Raw genomic sequence first — 13,121 nt, 5'->3', positions numbered from 1 at the left:
ACAAAAAAAAAAGTATATAAAGGCCAGGAAAATGTGACCACAGACCTAGTAGAAGCTTTCACATTGCACAGGTTTGATGGGCCAAATGTTATTTCTCTAATGGTGATGTCTATTTTATAGCATAAATCTGTGAGAGCTGCTAAGGGAAGTACAAACTTAGGTTTGGTGGGTTGCCACTCCTTTAAGAGATTGTGCAACTGGGGAGGCCAAGTCATTGGGTAGATTTAAGGCAGAGGTTGATAGATTCTTTATTAGTCAGGGCATGAAGGGTTATAGGGAGAGGGTATAAGATTGTGGGTGAGAGGGAAATGGATCAACCATGGGTTAGCAGAATCGATGGGCCAAATGGCCCAATTATGCTTCTATATCTTATGGTCTTATGGTTATAGCTGGTAATACTGTTTGTACCATAGCAACAGTTCAGTTGAAGACTGCCTATCACAGGAAACACCTGTCTTCAGTCAATTCTTAAGTAACCCAAGTAAGTAATCAATCTAAGTAACTCAATCAGTGGAAGTGATCAGCTGCTCTGAAAATCAATTCAGAAAAATCCACATTAACAAAAAGGATGGGATATGTGAACTATAGTCTAAACTATAAAAAGAAAGAGCAAGTGAGTCCTCAAGTATGCAAAGGCATAGAGAGATAGTTTTGCTTTGGAAAAATGCCTTCTAAGATTAGATGTAAGGGAGCAGTTGAGGTGGCTGGGATGGTAAAAATTCAACATACTTGAAAGTGAACTTCACGAAGAAAAGGAGACAAAACTACATTTTTTAAATGGTAGCACCAAGACAATCCCAGAGAAACCATACATTCTCAATGCTTGACATGCATGTCACTAAGTTTCTTATTCTGAACATCAGGTTGCATTTGACATTACTGGACTTTCAGGTTGGTAGTTATGAAGAAATTCTGCTGTGGTATTTTTTCTGGCCTCTTGAGCTGTTCTGCCCAGCAACACCCAGCCTAATCGTGGGACAATTTACAATGACCAATAACCTACCAACTTTGGATTATTGGAGGAAACCAGAGCACCCAGAGGAAACCCACGCGGAGAACATACAAACTCCTTACAGGCAGCTATAGGAATTGAGAATTGAACCTGGGTCACTGGTACGAACCATGGTGCTACTGTACTGGTAGAAAAATTCTTGCTTGTAAACTCCAAATATTAAACACAGTCAATGACCACACAGCTAGAGGGTGAATAGATGATCCCAAATCTTCTGAGAGTGTGAGGGGATTTTGTAAGTAAAGAAACCACATTATTAAAGCAGGCGAGCATAATATGTACTGTATAAGCAAAAAGGCCCTCAATGACATTTAACATCCTAAAAGGCCAATACTTGAAATTCTGTGTTTCTGTAACATACAAGGTGGCAGAGCAATCCTAGGAGATTAAAATATCAAATAATTATGATTAAAAGCTGCATACTTGAGATTCGACTGGGAATAGGTTTATGATATTTTCTCTGTTTTATTTTAATAAAAGTGAGGAAAGAACTAATTAAGTCACAGTTTGTCAAACTGTAGATGCATAACCTTGTTTACAGTTTTTAGAAAATGACGAGAAATGGAAGCAAAACAACGGATATCTAGCTTTGTTTATTTAACTGATAAAATGTGGAGGAGCTCAAAGTTGGGTTTGTATAAATGTTACTCTCTAAACCACAATTCCTAATCTTAGTTTCCCATTAAACATAAATAATAAAAGAGCCCTCTTTTGTGAAAGATATACAATTTGTTGCAATTGCTACTTCATGAAGAGAAACGCATGTGCTCTCATCTCATCAGATTAGGTGCCCATCAGAATAAAGTGATGTTCAGTCCCAGTGGCTGGTTATGCTTCAGGTGGTTGCAAATTGCCAATGTAATTGGTAGCCATAATTACAATGAATACATTAAAATTGTATCATTTAGCTTAAACAAGTTTCAGTTTCTATTTGTTTTCTGCAGGCAGTAAACCTTATTACAAAACACATCTGTCTAAGACAGGTTTGAATTGTCTCATTAAATTAGCACAAGAAAATCCTTGTTTTGATTAGCTTTGATTTATCAATTAATTAAACAGTCGTTGTGTACACAGACCTCATGGAAGGCACTTTTCCTTTCTTCCTATAGGACAGTTGAATACAAAGGCAAAAAAAAAATTACAAAGTGTATGAAACATGCAGCTAGCCTTGCCTACAGAATACATTTACAGAAGTTTAACGAACACATTTAATCAGAATGATATAAATGCCATCTCTACCATTTGTAAGCAATGCTTAAGATTAATCAGTATAAGGTGATGACCTTAAAAGGTATGTTATGTAAAGTGAAAGTAATGGTTATAATAAGACAATAAACTAATACATAACATTTAAAAACTGGAAAGCTGTAAACTGCATATGTATATATTTTAGTAAGCTCCCTATGGGTTTTTATAGGCACTCACCTCTTTACCACCCATTGATTCAAACATTTTCTCCAGCTGGACCCTCAGTTGTTGTATGTTGTTCATCAGGATGCAAGGCTGCAAGAACCAATAAATCATTTAGAAATGCCTTACAGTGTTAACCCAAAGACCACACAGAAATGATTGAGACAAATTATGCATGAAATACAAAATAGTCTTTTTTTTTCATTTAACCATATAACTGAAGGAAATTCAAATACAGGACAGGTGGAATATTTAGCTGCCATGTCCAGTGACAACCTGAGAAGAGGAGATACAGGACTTTCACAGTCGATAAAATTGAATAGAAAAGATTCATTTATGAATATGGTTAGAGTCACAATTTTATTCATTATTGTTTGGCTGTGCAACAAAGTAGATGATCCTGAAATAAAATAGTTTTAAATGTATGTCTTATTAAACACAAGTATTCAGGAAATAGCACATTAATTACAAATTGTATGAAAAGGCATTTTAATTGCTGATAACTGAAAAAGAACAATTGAAAATAAGTATCTTGTTAAACACATTACATTTGCCAGGGAGATTTCCAGAACATTTGCTATACTTTTCTCCTTTTCTGCCTGCAAGTCTTTAATGAAGAAAGGGTGTCACTTAACAAGGCCCATTCAAGTTAAAATGGAAAAATATTCCAGGTAACATGCACACTCTAATTGTGATACTGAGTTAAACACACACTTACAGATGATTATAATCCGAGTCCACCATTCAGTCACAGCAGTATCGTGGTTTCTGCAGGTAGGTAGACTGAGAATACCTCAACCCCAGATCATTATAACAGTCTTTGATAGCTAACAAACCTGTAACATGGTCTTACCATCTTAAAAAAAATGAGAACTTTCAGAATTGAAGTAAGTAATTAAACGGAAATCATGGAGTTAAAGAGATACAACATTGAATTGGCCTTTTGGCTCTCCGAATCCACACTAACCATCATCAACCCTTTTTTTATACTAATCCTAACCAAACCAATTTATTCTGTTCTGACAAAGGGTTATCTAATGGAAATATTTGCTCTGTTTCTCTTACCAGAGATATAGACAGATGTGATGTGTTATGTCTACTTGATGTGGTTTGTTATATTTCTAATTACTAGATCTCATTGCTTAATTGTGAGTTCACAGCTATTGCTGATTACTCATTACCATATTGTTAAGCAATTATCTTTTGTCATTAGGTCCGCCATTATATATTGTTTGTACAGTTCAGTTAGTTGCTAGTAGATAGAAGCACTTTGTTAGAAGTTGAAGGAATGTCATTCAATATTTGAATCTACCTTTTGTGAGAATACTGAGAAGTACTGTTGTTTTACATCAGCTCCTGTGTACTGTAACGTGTTGGTGAATGATAAAACCACTTTCAAACTGCAATTACATGGGACTGAAGTTTACCTATCTGCCTAGCTTAAGAAAACAGGGAAACTCTCCAGTGAGGGGAGAATATGATGAACACTTCCACCATTTTCTGATTTCATTTTTGATTTCCAGCATCTGCAGCTTTATTTTAATTCAATTTTATTCTCCCCATGTTCTTACTAATTCCCCAATCTACACAGTGGGATCATTTATACTGGGCAATTATTCTACCAAATTGCACGTGGGAGGAAACCAGAGCACCCAAAGCAAACTCACGTGGTCACAGGGAAAATGTGCAAATTTCACACAGACAGCTGCTTAAGCACTAGCCAACATTTAAAAAAATAATTTATTTAACAATCAAAAACTAATCTAAAACACTTGGAAATAAATGAAACTCGGAAAGCATTGTGAAATAGCGGCCAGAAGTGGATTTCTGTTTTCTCTGCCTCTTGACATTCTACCCCACAATCCCTAGAGAAAGATCAAAGAGGTGACTCCCTAATGTAATTTTGGGAATCCCAGCCAGCAAGACTATGTTCTCCCACTAGACTCCATACTGCTACTGATGTCTGCACATGAATGCAATTCTTCCTTTCACCATCTTCAGCCTTGCATCCTCTAACTCAGATGTTCTGTCCCACCACCAAGAGAATCTTCAATCACTTGATCCTACTCTCAGAACCCTTCATTTCTCCTCCTTCATATCCCTTCTCAATCATATCTTAATTCTGACACTATGGTCCACCATTTTTATCTTTCCCATATGTGTGGCTTTTTAATGTTTGCTTATTCTGGAAGGATTATGTCTATCAAAATGCTTTTTGAAAGCTATCACTGTTTATGATCTAACATGACTGTTATAATAGTCATAGTCATACTTTATTGATCCCAGGGGGAAATTGGTTTTCATTACAGTTGCACCATAAATAATAAATAGTAATAGAACCAGAAATAGTTAAATAGTAATATGTAAATTATGCCAGTAAATTATGAAATAAGTCCAGGACCAGCCTATCGGCACAGGGTGTCTGACCCTCCAAGGGAGGAGTTGTAAAGTTTGATGGCCACAGGCAGGAATGACTTCCTATGACGCTCTGTGCTGCATCTTGGAGGAATGAGTTTCTTGGAGGAATAGGCCAAAAGGAAAAAAAATCAGTTTTAAAGAAACTTTTGTTTGCACTATCCTGAGATTTTGTTAACTGAAATGGGAAAATGCAAGTCATCCTAATTAAGGTTCTGTTAGTTTCATTGAGTTATGGTAGAAGTGGAACAGATCATCTAAGTTTGGTTTAAGAAAGAATCGAAGATGCAAAAGGTGGATTGAAACTGTGCATATTTTAGCTCACAAAATACAGAAATGCTAGCTTCAAGTGAGAGCTGTGACATTATTTATATCTGAAGATCTCCTAGATAATGGTTACTTCATCTACATATCCTAATTAACACATGTAATAACTGTAGACTACAGAAACAACATGCCATATGTCTTGTGGGATTCTGCCAAATGTTACTAATTCATGTTACATGAGGGGGTTGCTTGAAAATATTAAAAAATCTGCTCTGATACTAATTGTAATGAAATCTGAATGCAAAAGTGGATGAGAATGAGGAGGTTGGTGTTAATTATCAAACTATGACACAGTTTAGAAGTTCAAAATCAAACCCCAAATAAGACTCTTTGCTCTCAAAGTTTCTTAATGACAACTCACTATACATGACATAATATTCTTCAACCACTTTTACTGAATACTGCACAGGAGAGAATTTTCTAAATGTGGTGTTGGAGCTCGTGTTGGGAGAGGAGTTGACATTCTCTGTTATCTATTCAGATGACCTGATTTTCTAGTCTAGCATTCTGAGCCATAGATTTAATAATCACGTAAAACAATGTCTGTAATGCCTGGCTTCTAATACAGCAGTGTTTTTAATTTTGACATTAAAATCCAAAGATCAATAACTAAAAAAACCTACAGTTCAAAAAAGCCTGCAAATATTTTAGATTCTGTCACTTTGTTTCTATTATCCTGCTGATAAACAGTCAACTGCCTCCTTAAGTATGTTACAGCAAACTATACCGCTTAGCTAAAATGTTTTGTTTGTTAATGTTTCTGTGCTTTAGGGTTAAATTTACTGACTGTGTATTAGCTATTTCATAAGTAAACCTTAATAAGGTGCTGGCTTCTGTGCTAATAATAGCCTTCCAATTCATATAAAGTGGGATGACATTTAGCATCATGCCAAATAACCTTAGTGTCTGTATCATTAAAATTAACATACTAAACAAAATGTTTGTTAAAAATTGAAACTGAATTATTTGCACCTCAAGATTTTTACAATTTGAAAAGATATTGAGCACTTTCATACTTTCACCAGTAAATTTATTTGGCACTGCATTCCGAGGAACTTAGAGCTCAGTAATGTTACCAACTAACGTGTCATGGACTTCCTCAGAGGTGGGCGTTTGACATTCTCACACTATGCCACTTGTGTGTAATGCACTTTCAGCCTCTATTAAATAATAAAATCATGCTGCTATAAGTCAGCCTCCAACACCAGCATTGATATCACAGCAAAGGATTCACAAGACATGTTTACCTACCAGCTTTTCTTTAGAACAGTGTGAGCTAAATTCTTTGGAGACAATGGCAGCATACTGGAGGAGAACTTTATTGATAGTCTGCAATAAAAAAGAATTACCACCAGGTTCATATCAGAAACCATTGAGCTTTATGTCAAGATAATTGTTGATCAAATACATCATGAAAAATAAAATTTCTGTAATGATTCAGTTTGCAATTTCTTGTGATTTCTACAATTATAGTAAAATTAATCATGTCAAATATTTTTGGATGAAGAAAACATAGGGGTAGATTTCCTCTGATATGTGTTAACACAGTACAGTACAATACCTTAGCGAATCTTCTCACAAAGTGTGCCAATGCCTCAGGATTAGGACATTCTAATTTTTTGATAATTTCAAAACTTTGATTCAGTTGAGTGAAGACATCCACCACAGAGCAAGAAAATAGAGCATGCTCTGACGTTTGCTGGAACTAGATTAGAAAAATGAAAGGAGAATTATTACAAAGTTGGGTTATAATCCGTTTTAACTGACATTGGAGCTGACAGCGAAACAATAAATTGTAAAATGATTCCATAATTTTGATACTTGCTCCATCTTTTTTGTCCCTTTCAAGTGCTGCATGAAGAAATTCCATTGACACATCTTCATTTTCATCCAACCAATCAATGGCAAAAGGTTCAAACCACCTGATCAAAAATTAAGTATAATATCAAAATGTACAATTATGGTAAATGAACTATTAAAACATTTTCAAAGACTCTGCAGGACTACCTAATATACTACTTTACAATGATTTCTAAAAGGCCTGTGACATGCCTTCTATGTAATTACTCTTCAGTGATGAATTGAAATCCATTTACATTAAGTGCAAGGTGGTGGACAACTTGGGAAGTAAGTGTAACACCAGTTCTGGACATGCATCACAGTTTGGTAGTGAACACATTCCAACTTGTTATACTCAGAGTTAAACAACACATGAACTGGCTCTTTGGCTCACCATGCCCATTTTGACCACCTGCAAATCCAGCACATGGGCTTGTATTATATGCCTCATTCAATTCCTTAGCCAGATTCTTCTAATATGTGAGAGCCCCTGCTTCCACCACTCTATCAAGCAGTGTCGTCCATCCTCTGGGCAAAAAATCTTAATACTGAGAAAGATGAATTCCCCTACCACAATAACTCAATTATCCTTACAACTCTCAGAGATTTTGACACATTTCTGTTGATCTATCTCCTGATAACTGTCTGGAAATCTTTGATAGACACATTTCAAAGCGATCAGTTTTTGTTTCCGAGCTCTACACATAATGCCTCATTGGAAGAGTCTTTAAGGACATTCTCCTTTATGACCACAAGACTTCATAATCAGTATTGGAAAGGCATCTCCTCTTTTCCATTCCCCGCCATCAAAACTGAGGTTATACAGCATACTCTAGTCCTCTTTCTATCATATCTCTGATGACAACAATCTCATTTTCCCATGTGATAAACAATGCTCTCAGTACATCTGACTAATTAGTGAGACTCCTTATACTAAAATAGTTACAATTTAGCCCTCCATTCCTTCCATATGCCTTACCATGCCGATTAGGCTTTGGCTTTATCTACCAATTTAGCTTTTCTTCTCTACAACAAAACTCTGATAATCAGCATGCTTGGGACTTGGTGGTTCCAGTCCAGCAGATCTTCAATAGCATTTATCAATTTAGATGTAACATTGCATTATTTCCCAATCAATCTGCTAATTTAGAAATTTTGCCTTAAAATTCCCTCCTTATATTTTGAATTTTAAACAGTTATTTAAAGTTAAAATAATGTTATAGAAATGACTTGCTGACTGTTTATACGCTCTGACTGCTTCTCAGCTCTTTAGCCTGGCACTGTATAGATCTTAAACAATCAGAATTTTAAGAATATCTAGATGAAAGATGGTAATTTGTACTCAAAACCAAAAATGAATTAAATTTACACAGTCTGAAGCAAATCATGCTTAAGGATGGATTGGAAGTGGGAGCCTAAGTCAAACAGGGAAGGTAACCTCCTCTATGTAAACCTTAGATGGGAAAAATACACCCTGGCCCTAAAGCAACTAGAGAGGCCAAATAGGTTGGTGGATACTAGGATCCAGCAGGTTCCACCTCCACTGCCTAGACAGTGCTCCATGTTGGGCTGGAGGAAACACCATCGGGATGCTGATATATCAGGCTAGGTGACTGAGTCTGCAGAAGACTCTTCTTGGAACTGTGACTCTAAAACCAGTGCTGTTTTGTTCTCAGGATGTTTGTGATACTATAGGACATCTAGCCACATTTAAAGTAAATATTGAGAGATATCAGGGGTAGGCAAAGTAATTAAAAATGCCACAGTAAAACTTCTAGAGATTTATTTTCTACTTATTTTATTTAAAGGTACAGTGCGCAATAGGGTTCCAGATGTGAGGTTGTCTCGTGCACAGAGCCAAGCTATGTGGAATTTGTATTTACAAGGAAATTTGCATGGCATATCCAGGTCTTTTCAGAGATTCTTAAACTGAACCTCTTGCTGTATCTGCCTGTCTGAGAGAAAGGTGTCACTTGGTCATCTTATCCTTTGCTCGAACAACCATCCTTCCCTCTTTGCTTTCCCTCTGATTTTCCTCTTGTTTTGCCTCTACATCTAGGACAAATATATAGCTCTTCCACAGAACTAGGACAAGCAAAATCTTTGGCATGGGTGTGGTGGAGCAAAGGGCTTACCCTGTGCTATATGACTCTCTAACTCTCGAAGACTCAGAGCATAGTACTTTGAATGGCCTCATTCTGTGCTGCTCAGTCCTATTATTATATAAAGGAACAAATGAGGCTGACCATTGAAATGGATTGGTACTGGACTGACTGGAACTGTACCAGGCTGATTCTAGGCTACAGAAAAATCTGATTGTTACCAAAGTCATGATATAAACCATAAGTGTCAGATTCCTTATTGCTATGATATAGATGCTGAAAATTATTTAATGATTCTTGCAACTTTGAAATGTAAATGATTATGTGAGCAAGTCTTCTTCCACATTAAGATCAATCTTTAGTTACAGTTAAGAAAGTTTTAACCACATTTTGTTTGCACAACAAAATCAGATTTCTGTTATGCAAGTGGTTGTTTGTGGAAATTGTATTAAAGGATACAAGAGTGTAACAGGTGCAATAACACAACAAAGTATCGTGAAATGTATCAGATCCTGAATCGCTGCCTGCATTTGTTCATCAAAGAGTAAATGCTCCTTTTTTTCTCTTTCAAATATTTTAGTTAAACTAACATGATGACTGCAGGTAAAATGCATCTGTGAACTTATCACATATATGGCCTTTATGTGTACCTCCCGCACCAATGAGTGTTCATTCATCTTACTCTCAACTCAGTTGGTTTAAAAATCAATCTCTGAGATAAATGATCTTCTTTATGAGGAAGTAAATTGAGTTGAAGTAACATTAACCCTTGACATTCAGCCACTATGTCCCTCATTGAAGTAGGCAATAGCTTCACAAAGTACTGCTTCACAGTCACAGAAAATTTCATTAAAGTCATGAGTCTGGTCAGGGCAAGTATTGGTAATGCAAGGAGGGCTGAACAGGAAGTACCTCAATACCTGAAGGGCACTTCATTAGTGTCAGTAGGAGCCTAACACTTCAGCATGTAAGCTTTTAGCAAATTTCTTCCACCTATGATTGAAGACTGTAACTGGACTTCCTAACTGGAAGACTACAATCTGTGTGGATTGGAAATAACATCTCCACCTGCACCTCCCTGACAGTCACACTGGCGCTATATGGGGATGCGTGCTTCACCCATTGCTCTACTCTATGTACAGCCACGAATGTGTGGCTATACATAGCTCAAATACCATCTATCAATTTGCTGATGATACAACCATTGTTGGCAGAAGTTCAGATGGTGACAAAAGGGCATACAGGAGCAAAATAGGAGGGAGGTAGGAGATAGGAGAATACAGGAGGGAGGAGAAGATGGTGGCGTGATGCAGCGCGCGCGGCCATTCCGAATGAATATCGATTATGTGTAACTAGGGGGCCGTGCACAATCTGGATTTGATGGAGACAACTGTGAGAAGCGCAGAGGAACATCTGGAGTAACTCCTGAAATGCCTGCTTTGCTGCCACTGCGACTGTGCGATCGAGAATCTCCGGAAACGAAGGCCCCAAATCCTCGGCTTCGCCTATCGCCTGTTGCCGGGGCCGGGGTCGAAGCACTCGGCAGAGATGGTGCTCGGTGTCAAAGAGCTGGTCGGGGGCTCGGAGTTTTCGGACAGGCTCGGAGTCAGACTGTGGTCGGGTGCTTCCAGGATGCTGCATCGGCAAGTTGGCAGCGCTGGAGGTTTACCGTCTGCGTGAGATGATGGGACTTTCAAGAGACTTTGAGACTTTTACTATGTCATGGTCTGTTCTTATCAAATTATGGTATTGCTTTGCACTGTTGTAACTATATGTTATAATTATGTGGTTTTTGTTAGTTTTAAAGTCGGTTTGTCATGTGTTCTCGTGATATCATTCCGGAAAAACATTGTATCATTTCTTAATCCATGCATTACTAAATGACAATAAAAGGGGACTGCGTGTCCTCATAATCATAATAATAATATACCAGTTCAGTTAGCTGAGTGGTGTCACGGCAACAACTTTGCGCTCAACATCAGCAAGACCAAACAGCAGATTGTGGACTTCAGGAAGGGTAAGATGAGGGAACACAAACCAATCGTTACAAGGTGATCAGAAGTGAAGAGTCAAGCAACTTCAAGTGCCTTTCTAAATGGACATTGAACCTATGAACACTACTTCTCTACTTCTTTATTTCTGATTTTTGTACTACTTAATTTAGCTTAACTATTTAATAGATATATATACATGTAATGTATCTCATTTTTCTCTATATCTATTTATCATGTATTTCGTTGTAATGCTGCCATAAAATTAACAAATTTCATGATAAATGCCAGTGATATTAAATCTGATTCTAATAAACCAAGTCTTCAAACCATAAGTCATTGGAACAAACCCACTCCGACATCCAATCACGGCTGATTTATTTTCCCTCTCAACCCCATTCTCCTGCTTTCTCCCCATAACATTTGATGCTTTTACTAATGAAGGACCTATCAACCTCCACTTTAAATATAGCCAATAACTTGGCCTCCACAGCCTTCTATTGCTTTTAATTTTATTTTAAACATTGTTCCACTGGAACCATCTGTGATGCCTCCAATGCGGTCAGGATAATTTTAGCAAAAACTACCCCATAACCAACAATGGGAAATACAACTCTGTGTATTCTGTCCTTGTTTTGTACTCCCACCTACAAGCCAACACCTGTCTAACATTAGTCCTCCAGCTAACGGTACATGACACACCAGTCCTCTCAATTAAGTTGTACATCATGGACACAGGAACTTCAGCTCACTGAGACCCTAGAATCTTTGCCATTCAAAAAAGCAAAATACCGTCAGGTAAATTAAATTACTTCAGTGCTCCCACTTCTCAGAATATTTTGGTCAGCAATATAGTCCATATTTCCAGACTCATTGATTGGACAAAGAGAAGCAAAAACAGTTTAAACCACCCACATAATGAGATCATAGCAATAAGTAAAACATTTGCATAATGCTCAACTTTCATTGGAAAATAAGCCATATATTGTGGCATAGACAGGATTAGAGATGTGAAGGTTTCACAGGCTCTAGGTCTAGATCTTTCTAAACTTCAGGTTTAAACAACCAGCCACACATAGAACGTGTGTAGTTGTAAGTTCACCTGCCTGATCAGGTTGCAGTTGGGCACCTCAGGAAGTATCAGTTCTAGCTCAAAATGGAAGACAGTAAATCAGAAGGGAAAACCAAAATGGGCTGGTGAAGAGCTATTCAAATTTCACGCTGTTTTTCCAGAATTGCTACCTCAGATAAATGGAGGTTTAATTTAAGTGCAAACTTAATTCCAACACTTTAAAAACTCTTGTACCATAACAATATGCTTTAAAATTAATATTTAAATAATTTAGATTGAACATTTAAATACATCAGATTACTGCTCTTTTCTAAGATGATGTTTCTTTTAGGTAAACTTCTGCATGATAGAAATTAATAAAATTTTATTACTTACAAAGAATATTCTGCTACTGCATCTTTGAAACCCGGAAGATCTCGCACATATTCATTGTAAAACCATTTTACTTTGAAGTGCAAATTCATATAATCAGCACTCTTGCATAATCGATGTTTTTCATGTTCTGTTACAAAGCATATTAAAAAAGTCATTTTTATATTGAATAAGAACATCAGGAATAAAGAATAATTAGTTTTATACTTTAAACAATGTACCATTGTTTGTGCATATTTTTTGAGTGATACAAAGCCCTTCTTAAACCTACATATTAACATATTGTTAAAGTTGATTACTCTGACCATTTTCCTTTTGATACTTGTGAATTCTAAGTATTATATTTTTGAAATTTATAGTATATAGTAAAACTTTGCCATTGTATCTTATAAAGGAAACTGGCTGTTCACACATATGGCAGAAGATTTCAATGATGGATCATAACAGCAAAGTCTGCAAGTCTTTCACATTTGGAGTTGCTCACGGCAGCAGGACATTTAGTAAGTCAAGCGATAATTGAGTAGAGGCAATAGGATTTTTTGAAAAGGAAATTGGGTTTGACAAAGTTGGAAGAACAGCTC

At 36.7% G+C, this 13,121-nt stretch overlaps 2 protein-coding genes across 5 annotated transcripts in view; one reads left to right on the top strand and one right to left on the bottom strand.

Annotated features, from left to right (window-relative positions):
- Positions 1-11,496, top strand: part of LOC134355594 (uncharacterized) — a 66,891-nt gene extending 55,395 nt beyond the window's left edge. The window contains exon 5 of the mRNA XM_063065705.1: positions 10,462-11,496. Within this exon, the coding sequence (XP_062921775.1) occupies positions 10,462-10,790 (329 nt within the window). The 3' untranslated portion in view covers positions 10,791-11,496. The remainder of the gene's footprint in view (positions 1-10,461) is intronic.
- The window catches only part of LOC134355592 (protein unc-13 homolog A-like), a 1,022,883-nt gene that overhangs the window by 131,197 nt on the left and 878,565 nt on the right, over positions 1-13,121 (bottom strand). For all 4 annotated transcript variants that reach the window (XM_063065696.1, XM_063065695.1, XM_063065693.1 and 1 more), the window contains 5 exons: positions 12,544-12,670; positions 6,990-7,086; positions 6,726-6,869; positions 6,416-6,493; positions 2,438-2,515 (listed from right to left, as the gene is read on the bottom strand). In XM_063065696.1, coding sequence (XP_062921766.1) covers positions 2,438-2,515; positions 6,416-6,493; positions 6,726-6,869; positions 6,990-7,086; positions 12,544-12,670 — 524 coding nt within the window. The remainder of the gene's footprint in view (positions 1-2,437; positions 2,516-6,415; positions 6,494-6,725; positions 6,870-6,989; positions 7,087-12,543; positions 12,671-13,121) is intronic.

Source organism: Mobula hypostoma, chromosome 13, assembly GCF_963921235.1.
Source record: "Mobula hypostoma chromosome 13, sMobHyp1.1, whole genome shotgun sequence".
Classification (NCBI taxonomy): Eukaryota; Metazoa; Chordata; class Chondrichthyes; order Myliobatiformes; family Myliobatidae; genus Mobula; species Mobula hypostoma.
The sequence above is the reverse complement of the archived record's forward strand: the minus strand, read 5'-3'. Positions and strand labels throughout refer to the sequence as shown.